This window comes from Diospyros lotus, chromosome 12 (assembly GCF_014633365.1).
Source record: "Diospyros lotus cultivar Yz01 chromosome 12, ASM1463336v1, whole genome shotgun sequence".
NCBI lineage: Eukaryota > Viridiplantae > Streptophyta > Magnoliopsida > Ericales > Ebenaceae > Diospyros > Diospyros lotus.
In genome coordinates, this window is record NC_068349.1 from 10,888,668 (window position 1) to 10,906,329 (window position 17,662).

The 17,662-nt window shown below is 39.2% G+C and overlaps 1 protein-coding gene across 1 annotated transcript in view; it reads left to right on the top strand.

The window, feature by feature from the left end:
- Window positions 1–6,291: 6,291 nt before the first annotated feature.
- The window catches only part of LOC127814111 (uncharacterized), a 34,620-nt gene continuing 23,249 nt past the window's right edge, over window positions 6,292–17,662 (top strand). The window contains exon 1 of the mRNA XM_052355376.1: window positions 6,292–6,559. Coding sequence (XP_052211336.1) covers window positions 6,454–6,559 — 106 coding nt within the window. The 5' untranslated portion in view covers window positions 6,292–6,453. The remainder of the gene's footprint in view (window positions 6,560–17,662) is intronic.

The window sequence follows — 17,662 nt, forward strand, 5'->3', positions numbered from 1 at the left end:
ATTGCAATTTAAATAAAAACATAAACTTGCCATTTAAATAATATTTAAAGAATTACAAGATCGAATCCCTTTGTGTCACTAGAACTGGTCTTTAGGGCTCATATCTAACACTTACCTACCCCATAATCTCACTAGAGTTTTTCAAACCAATCTCAACTATCTTCCCATGGCCAAAATTAGAAATGTCCCTAACTAAGAAAACCCAAACACTAATCGTCTTCCAAAAAATCCAACCACTATGGAGGTTCTCCTCTAGACCATCTAACAGCTTCAAAACCAAGTTGTTGAGTAAACCCGAAATCAGTAGTGTGACCAACGTAGTGAATGGGTTGATAATTAGACCGTCTAGGCCCAATCTCAGCCTTCTCTTTAGGCCCAATCTTGGTCCTCCCTTTAGATCTAGCCTTGGCCCAGTGCCAGCCTACCACGGCATCATTGCAACTCTATCGGATATCCGTGCAACCGTCTCAGATCCCATCCTCATTAATGGCGGATCCCACCCACATTAATGAGGGTCTCGTCGCCACTATGCTACCACCTGGGAATCTCCACCTGTGTCGAATAGCTAGTTCCATCACTTGCAAACGCATGACGCATGCATGTAAGAGGACATCTCCTCTTTCTATACAACCAGTTCTCCTCAGAGCCAATGTATGTTTTGATCTCTAACCTACTAATACACTGTCCCTCCTTACTCTCTTACTCACTCGATCGTCGGAGTGCATGTAGGTGCCAATCGCCCCCCCCCCCCCAAATGGACCAGTGGCAAGATCTCGCGCCCCGCCTCCAATCGTCATCTTTTGGTCAGGAAGGAACAATAATGATGCAGAGGATAGCCGCCACCAACACCACCAGGCTACCTATAACCTTATTCCCCTACCTTCTACATCCTTGTATTCTTCAGGCCATCCCTTCTTAGAGTTTATTATGGTTGTACATTTGCTAGACAGTTTTTCCCCAACACTTTGGAACCGTATGACAACACTATTAACCCTTCAAGAGCACTTGACCATGTTCAACACTGCAATGCTATTGAATAAAGGCACAAATCCTATTATGTGCCGAGCCTTCCCCAACACACTCAAGAAGTCGGCAATGTTGTGGTTTTCCTTCCTAGAGCCAAACTCCATTCACAACTTCCCTGAGCTTGCTACTCGCTTCCTCACCTATTTCTCCACTAGCCAAGCTTATATCAAGACCTCGGCCAACCTCATCAACCTGAAGCAGGGCAATAATGAATTACTTTGGGCGTTTATGAACCGATTCAACTAGGGGGTCATCCAAATCAAGAACTTCAATCCAACAATCTCTCTACACATCATCATGGTTGGACTACAACCTGAGCCATTCGCCGATTCACTAGCAAGAAAGTCGTCAATCGACCTTGACAACTTCAACAGGCGGGTGACATGTTACATCACCATAGAAGAGGTCTCGGCCGCCAGGAACAATTACCCGACTAGAGAATGAAGGAATAGTAAGGCGAGAGCTCGGAGTCGGAGAATGGAAGCTCGGCTCTACCCCTACCGAGTCACCCATAACCTCGACAACGAAGCTTACCACCTGGGCGAGCTCTTAGGGATTCCCCTACTAAGATCATGGAATGCGACCAGTCTACGAAGATACTACAACCATTTGAGTTTCCCTGTTATAAATCAATTTCATCTGTTAATTTATTTGCTCAAAGATTTGTTGTTTGTTATAACAATACAGGCCCAAGCCTAAATTTTGCCTTATTCTTTTCCAACATTTGGTATTCTCACATCAGGCTTTCGCCTATTGTATTATGCAATTACACATCGTCAAATAAAATTGAAAGTTGTTCAACTCTGATTACCTTTATCTTAAAGACCGGTTGCTCTTAATTTATCTGGGTTTCTCTCTCATTACTGTGCTCCAGTTTTAGACCGACGCAATTAGTTCACCCTCAATTGCCGAGGTTTACCCTGACAAGCAGACCTCGGGCCTACCCCACTCTCTCATTATCGTGTTCCAAGTTTAGGCCCAAGCGGTCAATCAGCCCCCAAGCGCCCGGATCTACCCGGTGGGTGGACCTCGGGTCTACCCTGTTCTCTCATTGTCGTGTTTCGGGTTCAGATCGATGCGGTCTGTAACACCCGAGAAATTCTTGAGGTCTTAAAGGTAATTTCTATAGGGGTCGTAAGTGAAATTTTAAGAAGATTTGGGACTATAGTGTAATTTTTACATTTATAAGTAACCAGATCAACTACAAGGAGTACCCTGGAACCGGGATGTCTAAGGAAAATAATACGACTTTGATGAGCGTTTTGAGACGTGATTTTTGGTATTAAAAGAAATCAAAATCGAGATTATTTTCGATACAACTCCGATTCAGACTAAAAAATTAAATTGTTGTATGGGACTTTCAGGAAGTTAACGAAACTCAAAGGAGACTCTGATGGAACAATCCTAAAGTGGTTTCAGGATAAAGTAAAGGTCTTGTGAGGGTACAGAGGCAAAATCGTCCTTATTGAGTAATCTTTGAGTTATTAATTGTGGATTTTCAATATTTGAATTTGAATGAAATTTACGTTTGAGGGTGTAATTGCAATTAGGGAATTTTTCAAATGATATAAGGAGGAAATTTGGATTTAAATGTATAATTTTTTTATTATTATAATGTAATATGTAGTTATATATATATATGTATGTGTGTCTGTTCGCATGTGCGTATGGATAGCCTTGCCCTACAAGATTGATGGCTGCCAATGGAGGGATTTACACGCAATGAAGGATGGCCAAGGTAGTGAGGAGAGGCTGAGGATTGCCTATAAATAAATGGAGAGATTGAGAGCAAATGGAGAATGGAAGAAACAAGTAAGGGCCGGGAATGGAAGAGGAGGCAAGCAACGATGGAGGTAGAGGCTGGGTGGTTGAGCAGTAAGCTCGGCAGCGAGGGTGGCCTGTGATGGGTGGTAGGAGGCGGCTGCAACAGCAAGCGCGACCACAGCTGCGAGATGGACGATGAACAAGGGCGGCCAGAGAAGGCCAGACGGTCAGCGAGGCCAGTGGTGATTGGTGCAGCGAATGGCATGGGCGGAGGTGGCTGGCTGAGGCGGGCATGCAGTGGCTAGGTATGGTGGCAGTTCGCACATGAGGCAGATTAGAAGAAGAAGAAAAGAAAAAAGAAAAAGAAAAAGAAGAAAAATAGGAAAATTTTTTTTAAAAAATTCTAGAAATTAATTTGGGGCTAGAGGAGCATGTTGAAACCAGAAAATTATTGGGGCATTTGTTTCGAGGTCATGACACGTATACCGGGGAAGCCTGAGAAGCTAACTCAAGGTAAGTGGGTTTTTTCTAAAATTATTTTTTTATGAATTATGATAGTAGAAAAATTGAGAAAATATTTGAGAAATTAGTTATTGAGGAATTATTTAGTAAGGAAAATGTTTGAGGAATTATCGAGGAAAATAGGGAGAAATAAAAGGGAAATTATGAGAAAATTATGGAAAAAAAAATATTGATATTCTTTTGAATGAATATGACGCTTAGGGACCGTTAAGCCTCGAGGTTGAGCATTAGTACTATTACTTGAGGACTGACACAAAAATTGAGGTTGACACAAGAATTGAGGTGGTTTGAGATATGTTCAAGGTGAGTGTTTGTCCTATAATTCGATTTATTGTGAGTAGTTTACCATCAAAACTTAGCTTGTTTTATACAAATGGCTTTGACTTGAGAGAGTTTTTGTTTATACAAACGATTTAACATGCGATAAGTTGGTTTCATGTGGGACGTTTGTCCTAAATTGTTTTATACCTATGCATTGAACTTCGTGCGTTATAAATTCATGCATTGAAGTGTTCATTTTAAATGATGCATGTTATGTGTTGCGGCATTAGCATGTTTATGTGTGGTTCATGTGAGATGTGGGTTGTCAACCTATGTGTGGCACTTGAGTGATAACACTTGGGATATGTGCCAATGATTAATGCTATGTGACCTACTTGGGATGAGGCTGAGACGTACTTCACCCTATGGTACTCAAGTGGCGAGGCTGAAAGTGGACACTACCCCGAATGTTGGCTCAAGTGGAAAGGTTGAGAGTGGATACCACCCCAACTACCTTTGAGAAATATCATTATTGCCTAGGTGGACATTGATTCTGGGGATAGTGTTGATCATCTTGTGGCCAGAGTTGTGTTAAGATTTGGAATGCTTTTGAATGGGAGCATAATGCCTAACATGATATAGGTACCCGAGTTCATGTGTTGAGGTTGTCTCTCTTAAGCAGGATTGTGTTATGCCAATGTGTCAATGAGATTGTACTGCTTTTAGAGAGATTGCATTTTCCCTAGTTAGGGTTAAGTGCTATGTGGGATTTTCTTGAGCTGGGTCATGTCGGGATATATCGATTTTGTTTCATGGTCTTACATATATTCATGAAAATGTATTTGAACTCTTACTTAGATGATTCAATATCTAATTTTAACTATGTTTTTGGAATATTCAAACGTTCCAGGTGAAAGCAGCGGCGCTAAAAGAAAAAGGGTTATTGAGATTAGTCATCATTTGCGTTGGGGATCTTTAGTGTACATTTTATCTATATTAGAGGTGTTTAGCAGTTGTTATTGAGAGATGTGTCTCTATGTATTTTGTTTTGAAGATGTCATGTAAAATAATGGTTCGATTTCTACGTTATGAATAAAGTGAATTTGGTTATGTGAAATTTGAAGTTTCGATCTTGCTTCCACTAATGTGATGATGTATCTGTCTTAGCTTATTCACTTTAAGTTTAATATGCTGAGAAGGTAGAATAAGATTGTTAAGATCTAATTTAGGTTGAGTGTATGTTGAAAAAAAAATATTCTTGAAATTACATGTTAATGCACACTTGAAAAAACGGGGCGTCACACGGTCAGTCTGTCTCTAAGCACCCAGGTCTACCCCGGTGGGTGGACCTCAAGTCTACTCCACTCTCTAATTGTCATGCTCTGAGCTTAGACCGACGCAGTAAATCCGCCCCCAAATGCACGAGTCTATCCCAACGGGTGGATCTCGGTCTCATTCAAACCATGCCTTATATCAAACAGGCATGGCCAAACCTTGAGTCACTTCGGTCTCATTTAAGCCATGCCTTGTATCAAACAAGCATGGTCGAACCTCAAGTCCATCCTGGTCTTTTTCTCTTAGCATGCCCCCTCAGACCCTTATTCCCGTTATATATATATATATATACAAGGACAAACTCGACAGCAAAAACAAAGGTACTTACCCGATCTCAAGTTAATATTTTTAAACATGCAACAGGACAAGAAGACCACCTTTATAGTCAGATTCAGGCCGAGTTCAGCACTCCAGAAGGCCCATGTTATTCAAATCGCAATCCCACCTCGGTCATACATCTCGGCCACGCTCCAACATTATCTCGGCCACACCCTGACATCATCTGGGCTATGTATCTTAGCTAAGTAACAATATCACCCGGCTTCCCCTTTTCTAGCTTGGATACTCGCCTCTCAAACATCCGACCTGGGGGGCTGTGGACCCGACTGGGCAAATCAGGCCCGTCCCAGTTTAGAAGGCCCAAAGATCGCTTGGCCTATGGACTGATCTCGGACCAACTTCACCCTGCAACGACCATCATCATCACTGTCGTACTTTGACACTTCTATGCCTATTACCAGTCCCATCGGGATTTATTGTAGGTCCTATCTCCCTACAACTCCAGGATAGGCATACGCACAAGTGGGTCTCCCCCCTCCTTTATATAAACTAGCCTGATTACAAGCCAAATGTATGTTCTTTTTGAATCTACTAATACTCTGCTACTTAATCTCTTACTTATTAGAGCATTAGAGTGTTTGGAGGTGCCAGTCACCCCTCGACGTACCGATCAAATGAGTCTATTCCCTAAGGCTACAAGCTCATGTCCGACCATCCATTTAGGCCAGAAGGAACAACAAATATATACATATAAATAATCTCTTTAATTTATAGTACAATTTTAATTGGTGAATATAATAATCTCTTTAATTTTTATATATTTTTTAAAAAAATAGTGATTTAGAAGAAAACCCAACAATTAAAAAAAAAAAATCTAATGAACCATTGAATTTATAATAGTAGTTACCAAGTGTCGCCTTTAACAATAGCTACTTATGTGTTTTTTATTTACATCATAATTTTTTGATAAATTTTTAAAAAAGAATTAAATTATATTAAACTAAAATTATAAATATTATTATTATTAGACAAATTAAGATATAAGAACTAATTTTTTGTATAAAATATAAAGTCGAAATACTATCAAGTCACTTAAATGGAGAAAAGACCAGAGTGTGAATGGAAGCAATTGTTTTGTTGCCTGAGCTGAGGACAAGAAGCGTTGTAACTCATAGTTGCTTGATAGACTAATCCCTTCTTCACGCAAAAGTTCCTGGGGAGGGATTGATCCATTGGTTGGGAAAAGCCCCCAATTCTGCAATTTCCATGGCTCGTTGTTCTTCGCCATCGTCAATTATCTCCACACTCATCATCACCGTCGCCTTCGCTATCGTCCCAATCTCATCCTCACTTCCCTTCATCGTACTTCACGGTAATCTACTGAATTCTACCCGATATGTGTTTATATGTAATGCTATGGTACCAAAATTGAATGGCGTGTTTCCCTTTTAATTCGATCTTGTGGTGTATTAGACGTGATCCTAATGAGTTTTATCGATTCGAGTATCACGTGTTAATGGCGATCGATTTACAGGAACTGTCAAGACAATTTTGCCTACTAGTTTCTCTTCATGGAATATATATGGCCCGTGGTATCACATAGATTTACAGGTTTCGAATTTGATTTGTCTAGATACCAGTCTAAGCTTTGAGGGAGGGAGGTAGGGAGAGAAGTTTGACTTAATTGGCCTGACATTATTTGCAGTGCAACTAGTGTTATAGTAGTAGAGCTCACTACAACCTTTTTGTATTGTCTGGAGATAAATACATTGCAGGAGAGATGAAGTCTCATTCTTTTACAAATTTTGCATGGGATATGGTTTTTCGATAGGATTTTTTTCCGTCATGTGTTCCTATGATATTAGGGTGCTTGCCCCACACATGCTTCCTGCATTCTTTCACGGAAAATGCACTACGCTGAAGCCTCATTCTTATGCAAATTTCCCAACAAATGCCGAAATTGCAAAACTGTTAGTCAAAAGTGGCCAACCACTTTTGAATACTATCAGAGTCTTACTACCCCTCGCTGTAAAGCTGGACGACCACTTTACCAATTAGATGTGAAGAATGTTTTTCTAAATGGAGACCTCGAAAAAGAAGTATATATGGAAATTCCTCGTGGATTTGAAACTAATCTCACAAGAAACAAGGTATGCAAACTAAGAAGATCTCTTTATGGGCTCAACCAGTCTCCTAGAGCTTGGTTCGAGAAATTTACAAAGGCAGTCAAGAAGTATAGATATAGCCAATGCCAGACAGACCATACTTTTTTCATCAAACATTCTTTGGAAGGTAAAATATCTATTCTTATTGTGTATGTTGATGATATAATTGTTATGGGGGATAATATTTCTAAAATCAAGGATGTTAAAGAAGTCCTGGTGAGAGAATTTGAAATCAAAGATCTAGGAAGCCTAAGATACTTCCTAGGCATGGAAGTAGCAAGGTCCAAAGAAGGAATTTCTATTTCTCAACGAAAATATACCCTAGATCTTCTTATTGAAACAGGTATGATGGGATGCAAACTAGTTGATACACTAATGGAAACCACTTCAAAACTGGATGTTGGCAAAGAAAGTGCTCTAGTGGATAAAGGGAGATGTCAATGTTAGGATTAGGAGCTCTTAGAAACTCAATTCAATACTTTAGTTTGCCAAATCTCTCAACACTCTTCTCCCGAAATCAACCCACAACAGAAAGATATAAATTGGAAATGAAAAACAACAAAGAGATTAAGGAAAGAAACATTCAAACCAAACAGCAGGCGCAATCTTTATCCTGGTTCGAATTGATCAAGGATCAATCCTACATCCAGCCTCTAATCCCGAGAGCAAATTCCACTAGAAACCGTTGAAACAGATTACAAGAACTCACAACTCTCTATCATACAAGTACACTGCGCTCACACAAGAGATTACAAAGACTAACTTTCCCTCAAAGCCTTTTCTCCCTCTCAGTAATCTCACTTGTATTTAGAGATAGAAATGAATGATTGTTTGTTGTATCCGACTGCCTAACCCTCGCCTCCTATTTATAGACCATAAGGGCGATAATTACAAGACCGATTATTTTATATACTCAATGTCTAAAATAACCTTTATAATATAACATCTAAGTTAACTACTCTAACTTAGAAATTTCCAGTCGCATTCACTCTACAAATGAGTTCTACTATTTTCTTTATCTTCTAGACATAATTCTCCATGCAAGAACCCAACAAATCTCCACCATTTTTGCATGATTATCTTCTAGAGTTCGGCTCCACCAATTGCTCTCATCTTGGATCTACAAAACAAACTAATTATTCACAAATATAAATGTGTAAGAGTCTTAAACAATGATGTAATTTTGACATTGGCACTGCTTTAGTAAACATATCTGCAGCATTATCTTCTCTTGCTACCTTTCAAATCTATTTCCTTCTTATCAAATACTTATTTGATAAAGTGATAACTAATATCAATATGCTTAGTTCTTTCATGATGTGCTTGATTTTTAGCCAAGTGTATAGCACTTTGGCTATCACAATTTAAGATTGCCTTAACCTTTCTCCTTAGGAGTTCACTTACTAAACCTCTCAACCATAGGCACTCATTCATAGCTTCTATAACCGCTATGTACTCTGCCTCAGTGGTTGAGAGAGCCACTACCGATTTTAAATTTTTTTTCCAGTTTATGGTAGCATTCCATAGCTTAAATACATAACTGGTAGACGACATCCTTCTATCTAGGTTTGTTGCATAATTAGCACCAGTGAATCCTAGTATATTAGGCTCATCTTTTTCACAAGCTCTACCATAAACTAAAGCCATGTTTATTGATCCTTTAAAATACCTAAATATCCATTTAACCACAACCCAATGTTCCTTACCCGAATTAGCTATAAACCTGCTAGCAACACTCATAGCATGGGCTAAGTCTGGCCTAGTACACACCATACAATACATGAGGCTACGTACAACACTAGAGTAGGGTATCTTGCTCATTTCTCTTATGCTCTCTTTATCACTAGGTGATTGGTTGTGGGATAGCTTAAAATATTGTGCAAAGGGAACATTAACCTCCTTTGCATCATGTATTTGAAATCTCTTAATCAATTTCTCTAGGTATGATTTTTGAGATAACTTGATTAACCTCTTTTGTCTATTTCTTTCTATTTCAATGTCTAAAATCTTTTTAGCTTCTCCTAGCTCCTTCATCTCAAAAGCTAAATTTAATTGCAGCTTTAACCTATGAATTTCCACATCTAATTAGCTAGCAATCAACATGTCATCCAAATAAAGAAGGAGATAGATAGAGATTTTAGATGAAATATGCTTAACATAGACACAACAATCAAAGGCACTTCTCTTGAAGCCTTGGTTGATCATGAATGTATCAAATTTTCGATACCATTGTCTGGGGGATTGCTTAAGTCCATATAAGGACTTCTTTAGCAAGAATACTTGCTCCTTCTTACCCCTAACCTCAAATCCCTTAGGTTGATCCATTAGAATGTCCTCTTCTAACTCACAATGAAGGAATGCGGTGGTCACATCCATTTGCTCTAGGCTTAAGTCCAAATGGGCAGTCATTGCAAGCAAGATTCTAATAGAGGTATGTCTCACTACTGGTGAGAAAACCTCATTAAAATCTACCCCAGCTACTTGGATGAATCCCCTTGCTACTATAACCTAGCTTTATACCTAGGTTTTTGCTCCTTACCTGCCCCCTCTTTAATTTTGAAGAGCCACTTACAGCTTACCACCTTTTTACCTAAGGGTCTATCAACCAAAACCCAAGTCTTATTCTTCTTTAGAGAATCCATTTCCGATCTCATTGCATCCAACCATAACTTGGAATCCTTTGATCTCATAGCCTCTTCATATGTAAGAGGTTCATTTCCAACTGTCTCTTCTGCACTTAACAGTGCATATGAGAGTATCCATACCTTATAGGAGGTCTAACCTCCCTCCTTTGCCTATCCCTTGCCACATTGTACCTACCTACACTAGGGGAACCATCCGAACCTGAAGATCCAGCACTACCAGAAGGCTGGAACCTCTCAGAACTTGAGGGAAGGTAGGGGAATCAGGATCAGCATCATGTTGGTTTATTTGCATAGGATAATCAGTACTGCCAGTGTGTTGATCTGCTGCCAAATCCATGGGACTATCCATGGCAGCATCTTGGACTTGCTGTTCCATCTCAACAGCCTTCCCTTTCCCTATCCTATCTTTTTGAATACCTACCTTATCATCCTTTAAGAAAGAATTCTCACTGAAAGTCACATCCCTACTCACCAAGGTCCTTGGCAATCCTTCTTCTAGGGCCCATAACTTATATCCCTTGACCCCACTTGGATAACCTATAAATAGACACCTCTTGGCTCTAGGCTCTAATTTTCCTTGCTTAACATGTGTATAAGCAATGCATCCAAATACCCTTAGATGCTCTAAGCTTGGCTTATGGCCATGCCATATTTCATAGGGTGTTTTAAACCCTATTGCAGCCGAAGGTGACCTATTAATCACATAGGCAGCTGTTGTAACAGCTTCTCCCCAGAATGATTTGGATAACCTAGCATGGATTAACATGCATTTCACCCTTTCTAAAAGGGTCCTATTCATTCTCTTAGCTAGGCCATTTTGCTTGGGGTTTCTTGGAACTATTAGATGCCTAAGGATGCCACTTTCTTTACACATTTGGGCAAATTCTTTGTTGCAAAACTCAAGACCATTATCTATTTTAATAACCTTGATTTTCATACCTTTTTGATTCTCTATTAAGGTTTTCCAGGCTTTAAATGCTTCAAAAGTTCCATCTTTTGATTTTAATACAAATACCCAAACTATCCTAGAGAAGTCATCTATGATAGACAAAAAATACCTTGCCCCACCATGTGTTAAAGATTGACTGGGGCCCCATAAATCAGAATGAATATATTCCTAAAGGGGCTTTGTATATGTGGTTTGCTTTCTTAGGGAATTTTACCTTGGAAGACTTACCAAAAATACATGTTTCACATTGGTCCAAATCTGTTAAATTTTCAGCCCCTAGGATACCTTGTTTGGACAGTTCTCTAAGTCCCTGCTCACTAATGTGAGCCATCCTATAGTGCCACAATTTAGTTTGATCATAGGTTTTATTTTCACCTATAGCTGCCTCACCACTTAAAGTGGTTCCTTACAGCACATATATACCATTGTGAAGGTCAGCTTTCATGCATATAAGGGATCCCTTTTGATACCCTTAAAACTCCCACCATGCCCTTTATAGGAATGACCACTCTTATCCAATTCTCCTAGGGATATTAAGTTCCTTTTTAAATCTGGAACACACCGAACAGATTTTAAAATCTTTTCCAATCCATCATGCATTCTTAATTTTATGTCTCCTATCCCTTTTATGATACACTCATGGTTGTCCCCTAACATCACCTTTCCACCACCTATATCTTGATAGTTTAAAAACCATTCTCTATGGGATGTCATGTGAAAGGAACAACTTGAGTCTAAAACCCACAAATCCTTATCTTCTAGGCAAGATGAAACCAATACATCTGCACTATCATAATCATACTCACATAGGGAGGATGAAATTTGAATTTAATTTTTCTTTAAATTCTTTCTTTCTCTTAGGGCAGAATTTCTTAATATGTTCCTCTTCATGGCAGTGATAACATTTAAACTGTTTCTTGCCTTTCTTAGACTTGGACCTAAACTTCCCCTTTGATTTAAACTCTCTTTTTTCAGTCCTACTTCTTGCAGTTAGGACATCTCCAGCAGTCTTTCCTTCTATTTTCTGTTGCAACTCCTTAGAGTTCAATGCTCCTATTACATCTTCTAAGGTCAGTGTATTCCTACCATGCTTAAGGATATCTACAAAAGTTTCATATGACTTAGGTAAAGAATGTAATAACACAAGGGCTTTATCCTCATCATCATAGTTTACATCTATATTTTCTAAGTCAAGACACCACTTATTAAACTCATCTATGTGACTATGCAATTTCTGCCCTTCTTGCATCTTAAAGGTAAAGAATTTTTCCTTCAAGAACAACTTACTAGATAGGGATTTTGTCATATACAAACTCTCTAACTTAAGCCATAATTCTGCTGCAGTTTCCCTTTTTGAAACTTCTCTAAGTACTTTGTCTCCTAAACTTAGAATTAGAGTATTGCATGCCTTCTTAATTATTTCTTTCTTCTTTTCCTTAGAATAATCTTGCGACATCTTTGACTTTCCATCGAGAGCCTCTTCTAATCCTAGATTACCCAACAAAGCTCTCATTTTCATTCTCCGAAGTTCGAAATCATTAGACTCATCGAACTTCTCAATGTCATACCGAGCAGCAGAGGCCGCGAAAGCCATGGCAAGGAACAATCCTATTGATTTCTAGGGTTTTTGGCAATTCTTGAAAGAGTTCTTGGCTCTGATACCAATTTGTTAGGATTAGGAGCTCTTAGAAATTCAATTCGATACTTTAGTTTGCCAAATCTCTCAACACTCCTCACTCGAAATCAACCCACAACAGAAAGATATAAATTGGAAATGAAAAACAACCAAGAGATTAAGGAAAGAAATATTCAAACCAAACAGCAGACGCAATCTTTATCCTGGTTCAAACTGATCAAGGATCAGTCCTACATCTAGCCTCTAATCCCGAGAGAAAATTCCACTAGAAATCGTTGAAACAAATTACAAGAACTCACAACTCTCTATCACACAAGTACACTGCCCTCACACAAGAGATTACAAAGACTGATTTTCCCTCTAAGCCTTTTCTCCCTTTCGGCAATCTCACTTGTATTTAGAGACAGAAATGAATGATTGTTTGTTGTATCCGACTGCCTAACCCTCGCCTCCTATTTATAGATCATATGGGCGATAATTACAAGACCGATTATTTTATATACTCAATGACTAAAATAACCCTTATAATATAACATCTAAGTTAACTACTCGAACTTAGAAATTTCCAGTCGCATTCACTCTACAAATGAGTTCTACTGTTTTCTTCATCTTCTGGACAGAATTCTCCATGCAAAAACCCAACAATCAAAGATTGGTGGGAAAACTTATATATTTGTCACATACTAGACTAGATATAGGTTTTCCCCGTAAGTGTGGTAAGCCAATTCATGAATGATCCTCGTGATATTGCTCATTTGTTTGGGGAAATTTAGTTACTTGGCGCACTAAGAAGCAATCAATGGTTTCTAGGAGCAGCGTATAAGCTGAGTTTAGAGCTATGGCTCATGGGTTCTATGGGGGTATGTGGCTAAAAAGGTTGCTACAAGAGTTACAGGTGACTATGGCACAACCAATACTAGTATTATGTGACAACCAATCGGTTATCAGTATTGTCAAAAATCCTGTCTACCATGATCGAACAAAATATGTAGAAATTGACAGGCATTTCATCAAAGGGAAATTAGAAGAAGGAATTTTTTAGCTAAGTTACACTTCTACAAACAGCTAGGTCACAGATATTCTGACTAAGCCATTACAAAGAAGAGTATTTGATGAGCTAAGTACTAAGCTTGGCTCGAATAATATATTTAGCCTAGCTTGAGGGGGAGTGTAGATTGGAAGCTGTTAGGCCGAGCTGTCGAGCTGATGGAAGGCCGAGCTAATGGCCGAGCTGATGGAGGGCCGAGCTGCCGAGTTGTTGAGTTCGTTATCTGCTGATTTATCCTCTCTGCTTATCTTGATTTATATTGTTGTTATATATTATCTTTCTTAGTTATTTTTTATTAGATTTGTTTGTATTTAAGATTGTTGTAATCTAGTCTTACAGAGTAGGAATCTAATCTTTAAAATTTAGGAGAATTCTTAGGCTCCATTGTGTATATATTTGTTGCATTCCCAAGGGAATAAACACAGCGTATTATTCTCCCAAAAAGAGGATTTTTGCAGAGGAATAAAAAGTTGCGTTTTGACAACGGTGGAGAATATGAAGACATTGGGTTTAAAAAGTTCTGTTATGAGAGCAGGCTCAAACTCAAAAGGACTGGGCCAGGGACACCACAACAGAACATATGAATAGATCATTGACTAAGAGAGCTAGAAGCATGCGTCTACATGTAGGGTTGCCCAAGTTGTTCTGAGCAGAGGCAATTAACACGATAACTTACTTACTTAGCCAGGGACCATCAACAACCTTAGATTTCAAAATACCAGAAGAGGTTTGAACTGGAAAGCGGTTAGACTTTCACATTTGAAAGTATTTGGTTGTGTCTCTTACATGCATATTAGTGATAATTCTAGGAATAAACTTGATGCCAAATCAATTAAATACACATTCATTGGTTATAGTGGTGATGAATTTGAATATAGATGCTGAGATGACCAAAATAAGAAAATCATTAGAATCATGGATGTAGTTTTTAACGAAAAGATCATATATAAAGATAGAGACACATTACAGTCCACTAGTCCAATAGATCTAGAATCTATTTACTCTGAGCATGATGACATCCCAAATAGTGTTACTGTTAAAACAGGTCAGAATCCTCAGGAGGAGGAAATTATAGGACAGGTTATTGAAGAGCCACAAGATTAGGTTCCTATATTGAGGAGATCCAGCTGACCGCATGTACCAAATAGGAAGTACTTAACCTATTTGCTACTGACAGATGGAGGAGAACCTGAATGCTATAATGAAGCATGTCAAGTAAAAGATGCGAGCAAGTGGGAGCTTGCAATGGAAGATGAGATGAAGTCTCTTAAATACAACTAGACTTGGGAGTTAGCAAAGCTACCAGCCAGTAAGAAAGCTTTGCAGAACAAATGGGTGTACCGAGTCAAAGAGGAGCATGATGGCTCCAAGAGATACAAAACAAGATTGGTGGTCAAAGGCTTCCAGTTGAAAGAAAGTATTGACTACACAGACATCTTTTCTCCGATTGTCAAGCTGATTACCATTCAGTCAATTTTGAGTATTGTAGCAGTAAATGATCTACATCTAGAGCAGTTAGATGTGAAGACAATTTTTCTCCATGGTGATCTGGAAGAAGAGATATACATGCAGCAACCAGAGGGATTCACAGTAAAAGATAGTGAAAGTCTGGTGTGTAGGTTGACTAAAAGCTTGTATGGTTTAAAACAAGTACCCCGATAGTGGTATAAGAAGTTTGATGGCTTCATGTAAAACAATGGCTTCCTTAGATGCAATGCTAACCACTGTTGTTACTTCAAGAAGGTCGGTTCCAACTTTATTATTTTGCTACTTTATGTTGATGATATGTTAGTAGCAAGAACTGAAAAATATGAGATTAACAAGTTGAAGAAACAGTTATCCAATGAATTTGAGATGAAGGATTAGGGTCCAGCAAAATAGATACTTGGGATGAGGATTAGTAGAGACAGGCAAAAGGGTACCTTGCAATTATCTTAGGCAGAGTACGTCTGTAAGGTCTTGCAGAGATTTGGTATGAGTGATGCCAAGCTAGTTAAAATGCCACTAGCTAATCACTTCAAGCTATCAAAGGAGTAGTGTCCAAAGACAGATGAAGAAAAGGAGTACATGGCTAAAGTTCCATATGCCTTAGCCATTGGAAGCCTAATGTATGCCATGGCTTGTACGAGACCAAATATTACTCATGTAGTGGGAGTAGTGAGTAGATTCATTTCCAATCCAGGCAAGCAGCATTGGGAAGCAATTGAATAGATACTGAGATACCTGCGGGGTATTACCGAAAGGTGTCTATGCTTTAGGAAAGGCGAGCTGAAATTGCAAGGTTATGTTGGTGCTGACTTCGCTAGAGAAGTAGATCACAGAACAAGCACTACATGGTATGTGTTCACATTAGGACTACAACAGTTAGTTAAATTTCTCAGTTGCAAAAGATTGTCTCTCTCTTTACAACTGAGACAGAATACGTAGCAGTGATAGAAGCAAGCAAGGAGTTTACTTGGTTACAAGGTTTGTTAGTAGAAATGGGTTTCAAACTAGAAATGAATGTGTTGCACGGTGACAGTCAAAGTGCAATACACTTGGCTAAGAATTCAGCATTTCATTCAAGGACCAAGCATATAGGATTCTGTTATCATTTTATTCAATCATTGTTGGAGGATGGAGTAATAACGCTTGTGAAGATACAAGGCAACAAGAACCCAATTGACATGTTAACCAAGACAGTCACTATTGAGAAATTAGAGCTATGTACGGCTCTAATTAGTCTTTAAGGATAAAAATGATCAAAATGAGCTACTGCATTGACTAGGTGTGAAGATAGATGGAAATCAGTTTTCAAGTGGGAGACTGTTAGTCAAAAGTGGCCAACTACTTTTGACAAAAGGCTGCACAACAACCTTTTGAATTAAGACAACACAACCATCCTTTTTCTTTTGACAAAAACAGCTTCTACTTTTGAAAATTTGAAGCAATAGCCATTGAATTGGAAGAAGAGAAATTGCGACACACAAGCGGTGCCTCTCTTTTGACAATGCGCACAACAAAAATTTTTGAGTAGTCATATGTCAGATCTAACTGATCTGGCAAGAGTTTGCCTAAGAATTCCGCAAGGAATTCTGGAGTTAGGATAGAAGTTCGACTGTAGGGAGAGAGAGAAGTATAGAACGAGAGAAAGAGAGGGAAAATTAATATTCAATTCATTCATAAGATCTTTGGTGGGATCAGTTTCTATTTGTATTGATTCCCACGGCAAGTTGAAGTCTCCTGCCCAGCGCAACTTGCGCAACTTGCTTCCTTCGCGCCACTTGCCAGCATGTGTGGCATGAAAGTTAGTTATTCAGTTACAATTATTCTGTTACAATGTAGGCGGTCCATGACAATACCCGCCCCTTGAGGAATTTCTTATCCTCAAGAAATACAAAGTAAACTTGCTACCCTAGGAAATTGTTGGAGTAAGTCCGGAAGGTACTCCCACGTGTTGTCAGTCATGGGTAGGTGATGCCACTTGACCAGTACTTGAATTAAGGGCGCCCCTTGCCGGTATATGACCCGCCTGTCGAGGATAGCTTCTGGCTCAGCTGTAGGTTCTTGGTTCTTGGTTCCCGTTGGTAGCTCAAGGCTCACTGGTTGTCCCCCCATGTATTTCTTGAGTAAGGATACGTGAAAGACTGGGTGGATGTGGGAACTGTCTGGGAGTTGCAGTTTATAGGCTACTTTGCCCACCTTTGCTAAAATGGGAAAAGGGTCGTAGTACCTTAGGCTGAACTTGGTTATGGGCTCGTCGGTGATGGCCTTTATCTGAGGGCTTCTGAGCTTCAAATACACCTTGTCGTTCACTGAAAATTCCCTTTCGCTTCAGCCTTTGTCTGCTTGCTGCTTCATTCTATTTTGTGCCATAGCCAGGTCGCGTCTTAGTTGTTGCAGTAATTCTTGTCTCTGCTGAAGGTGGTCATCCACTGCTGCAACATTAGTTAGCTCAGGTGGGGTCGGAAGTAGGGGAGGTTTGTACCCAAAGAGGGCTTCAAATGGTGACATCTTGATGGAACTATGGTGGCTTGAGTTGTACCACCACTG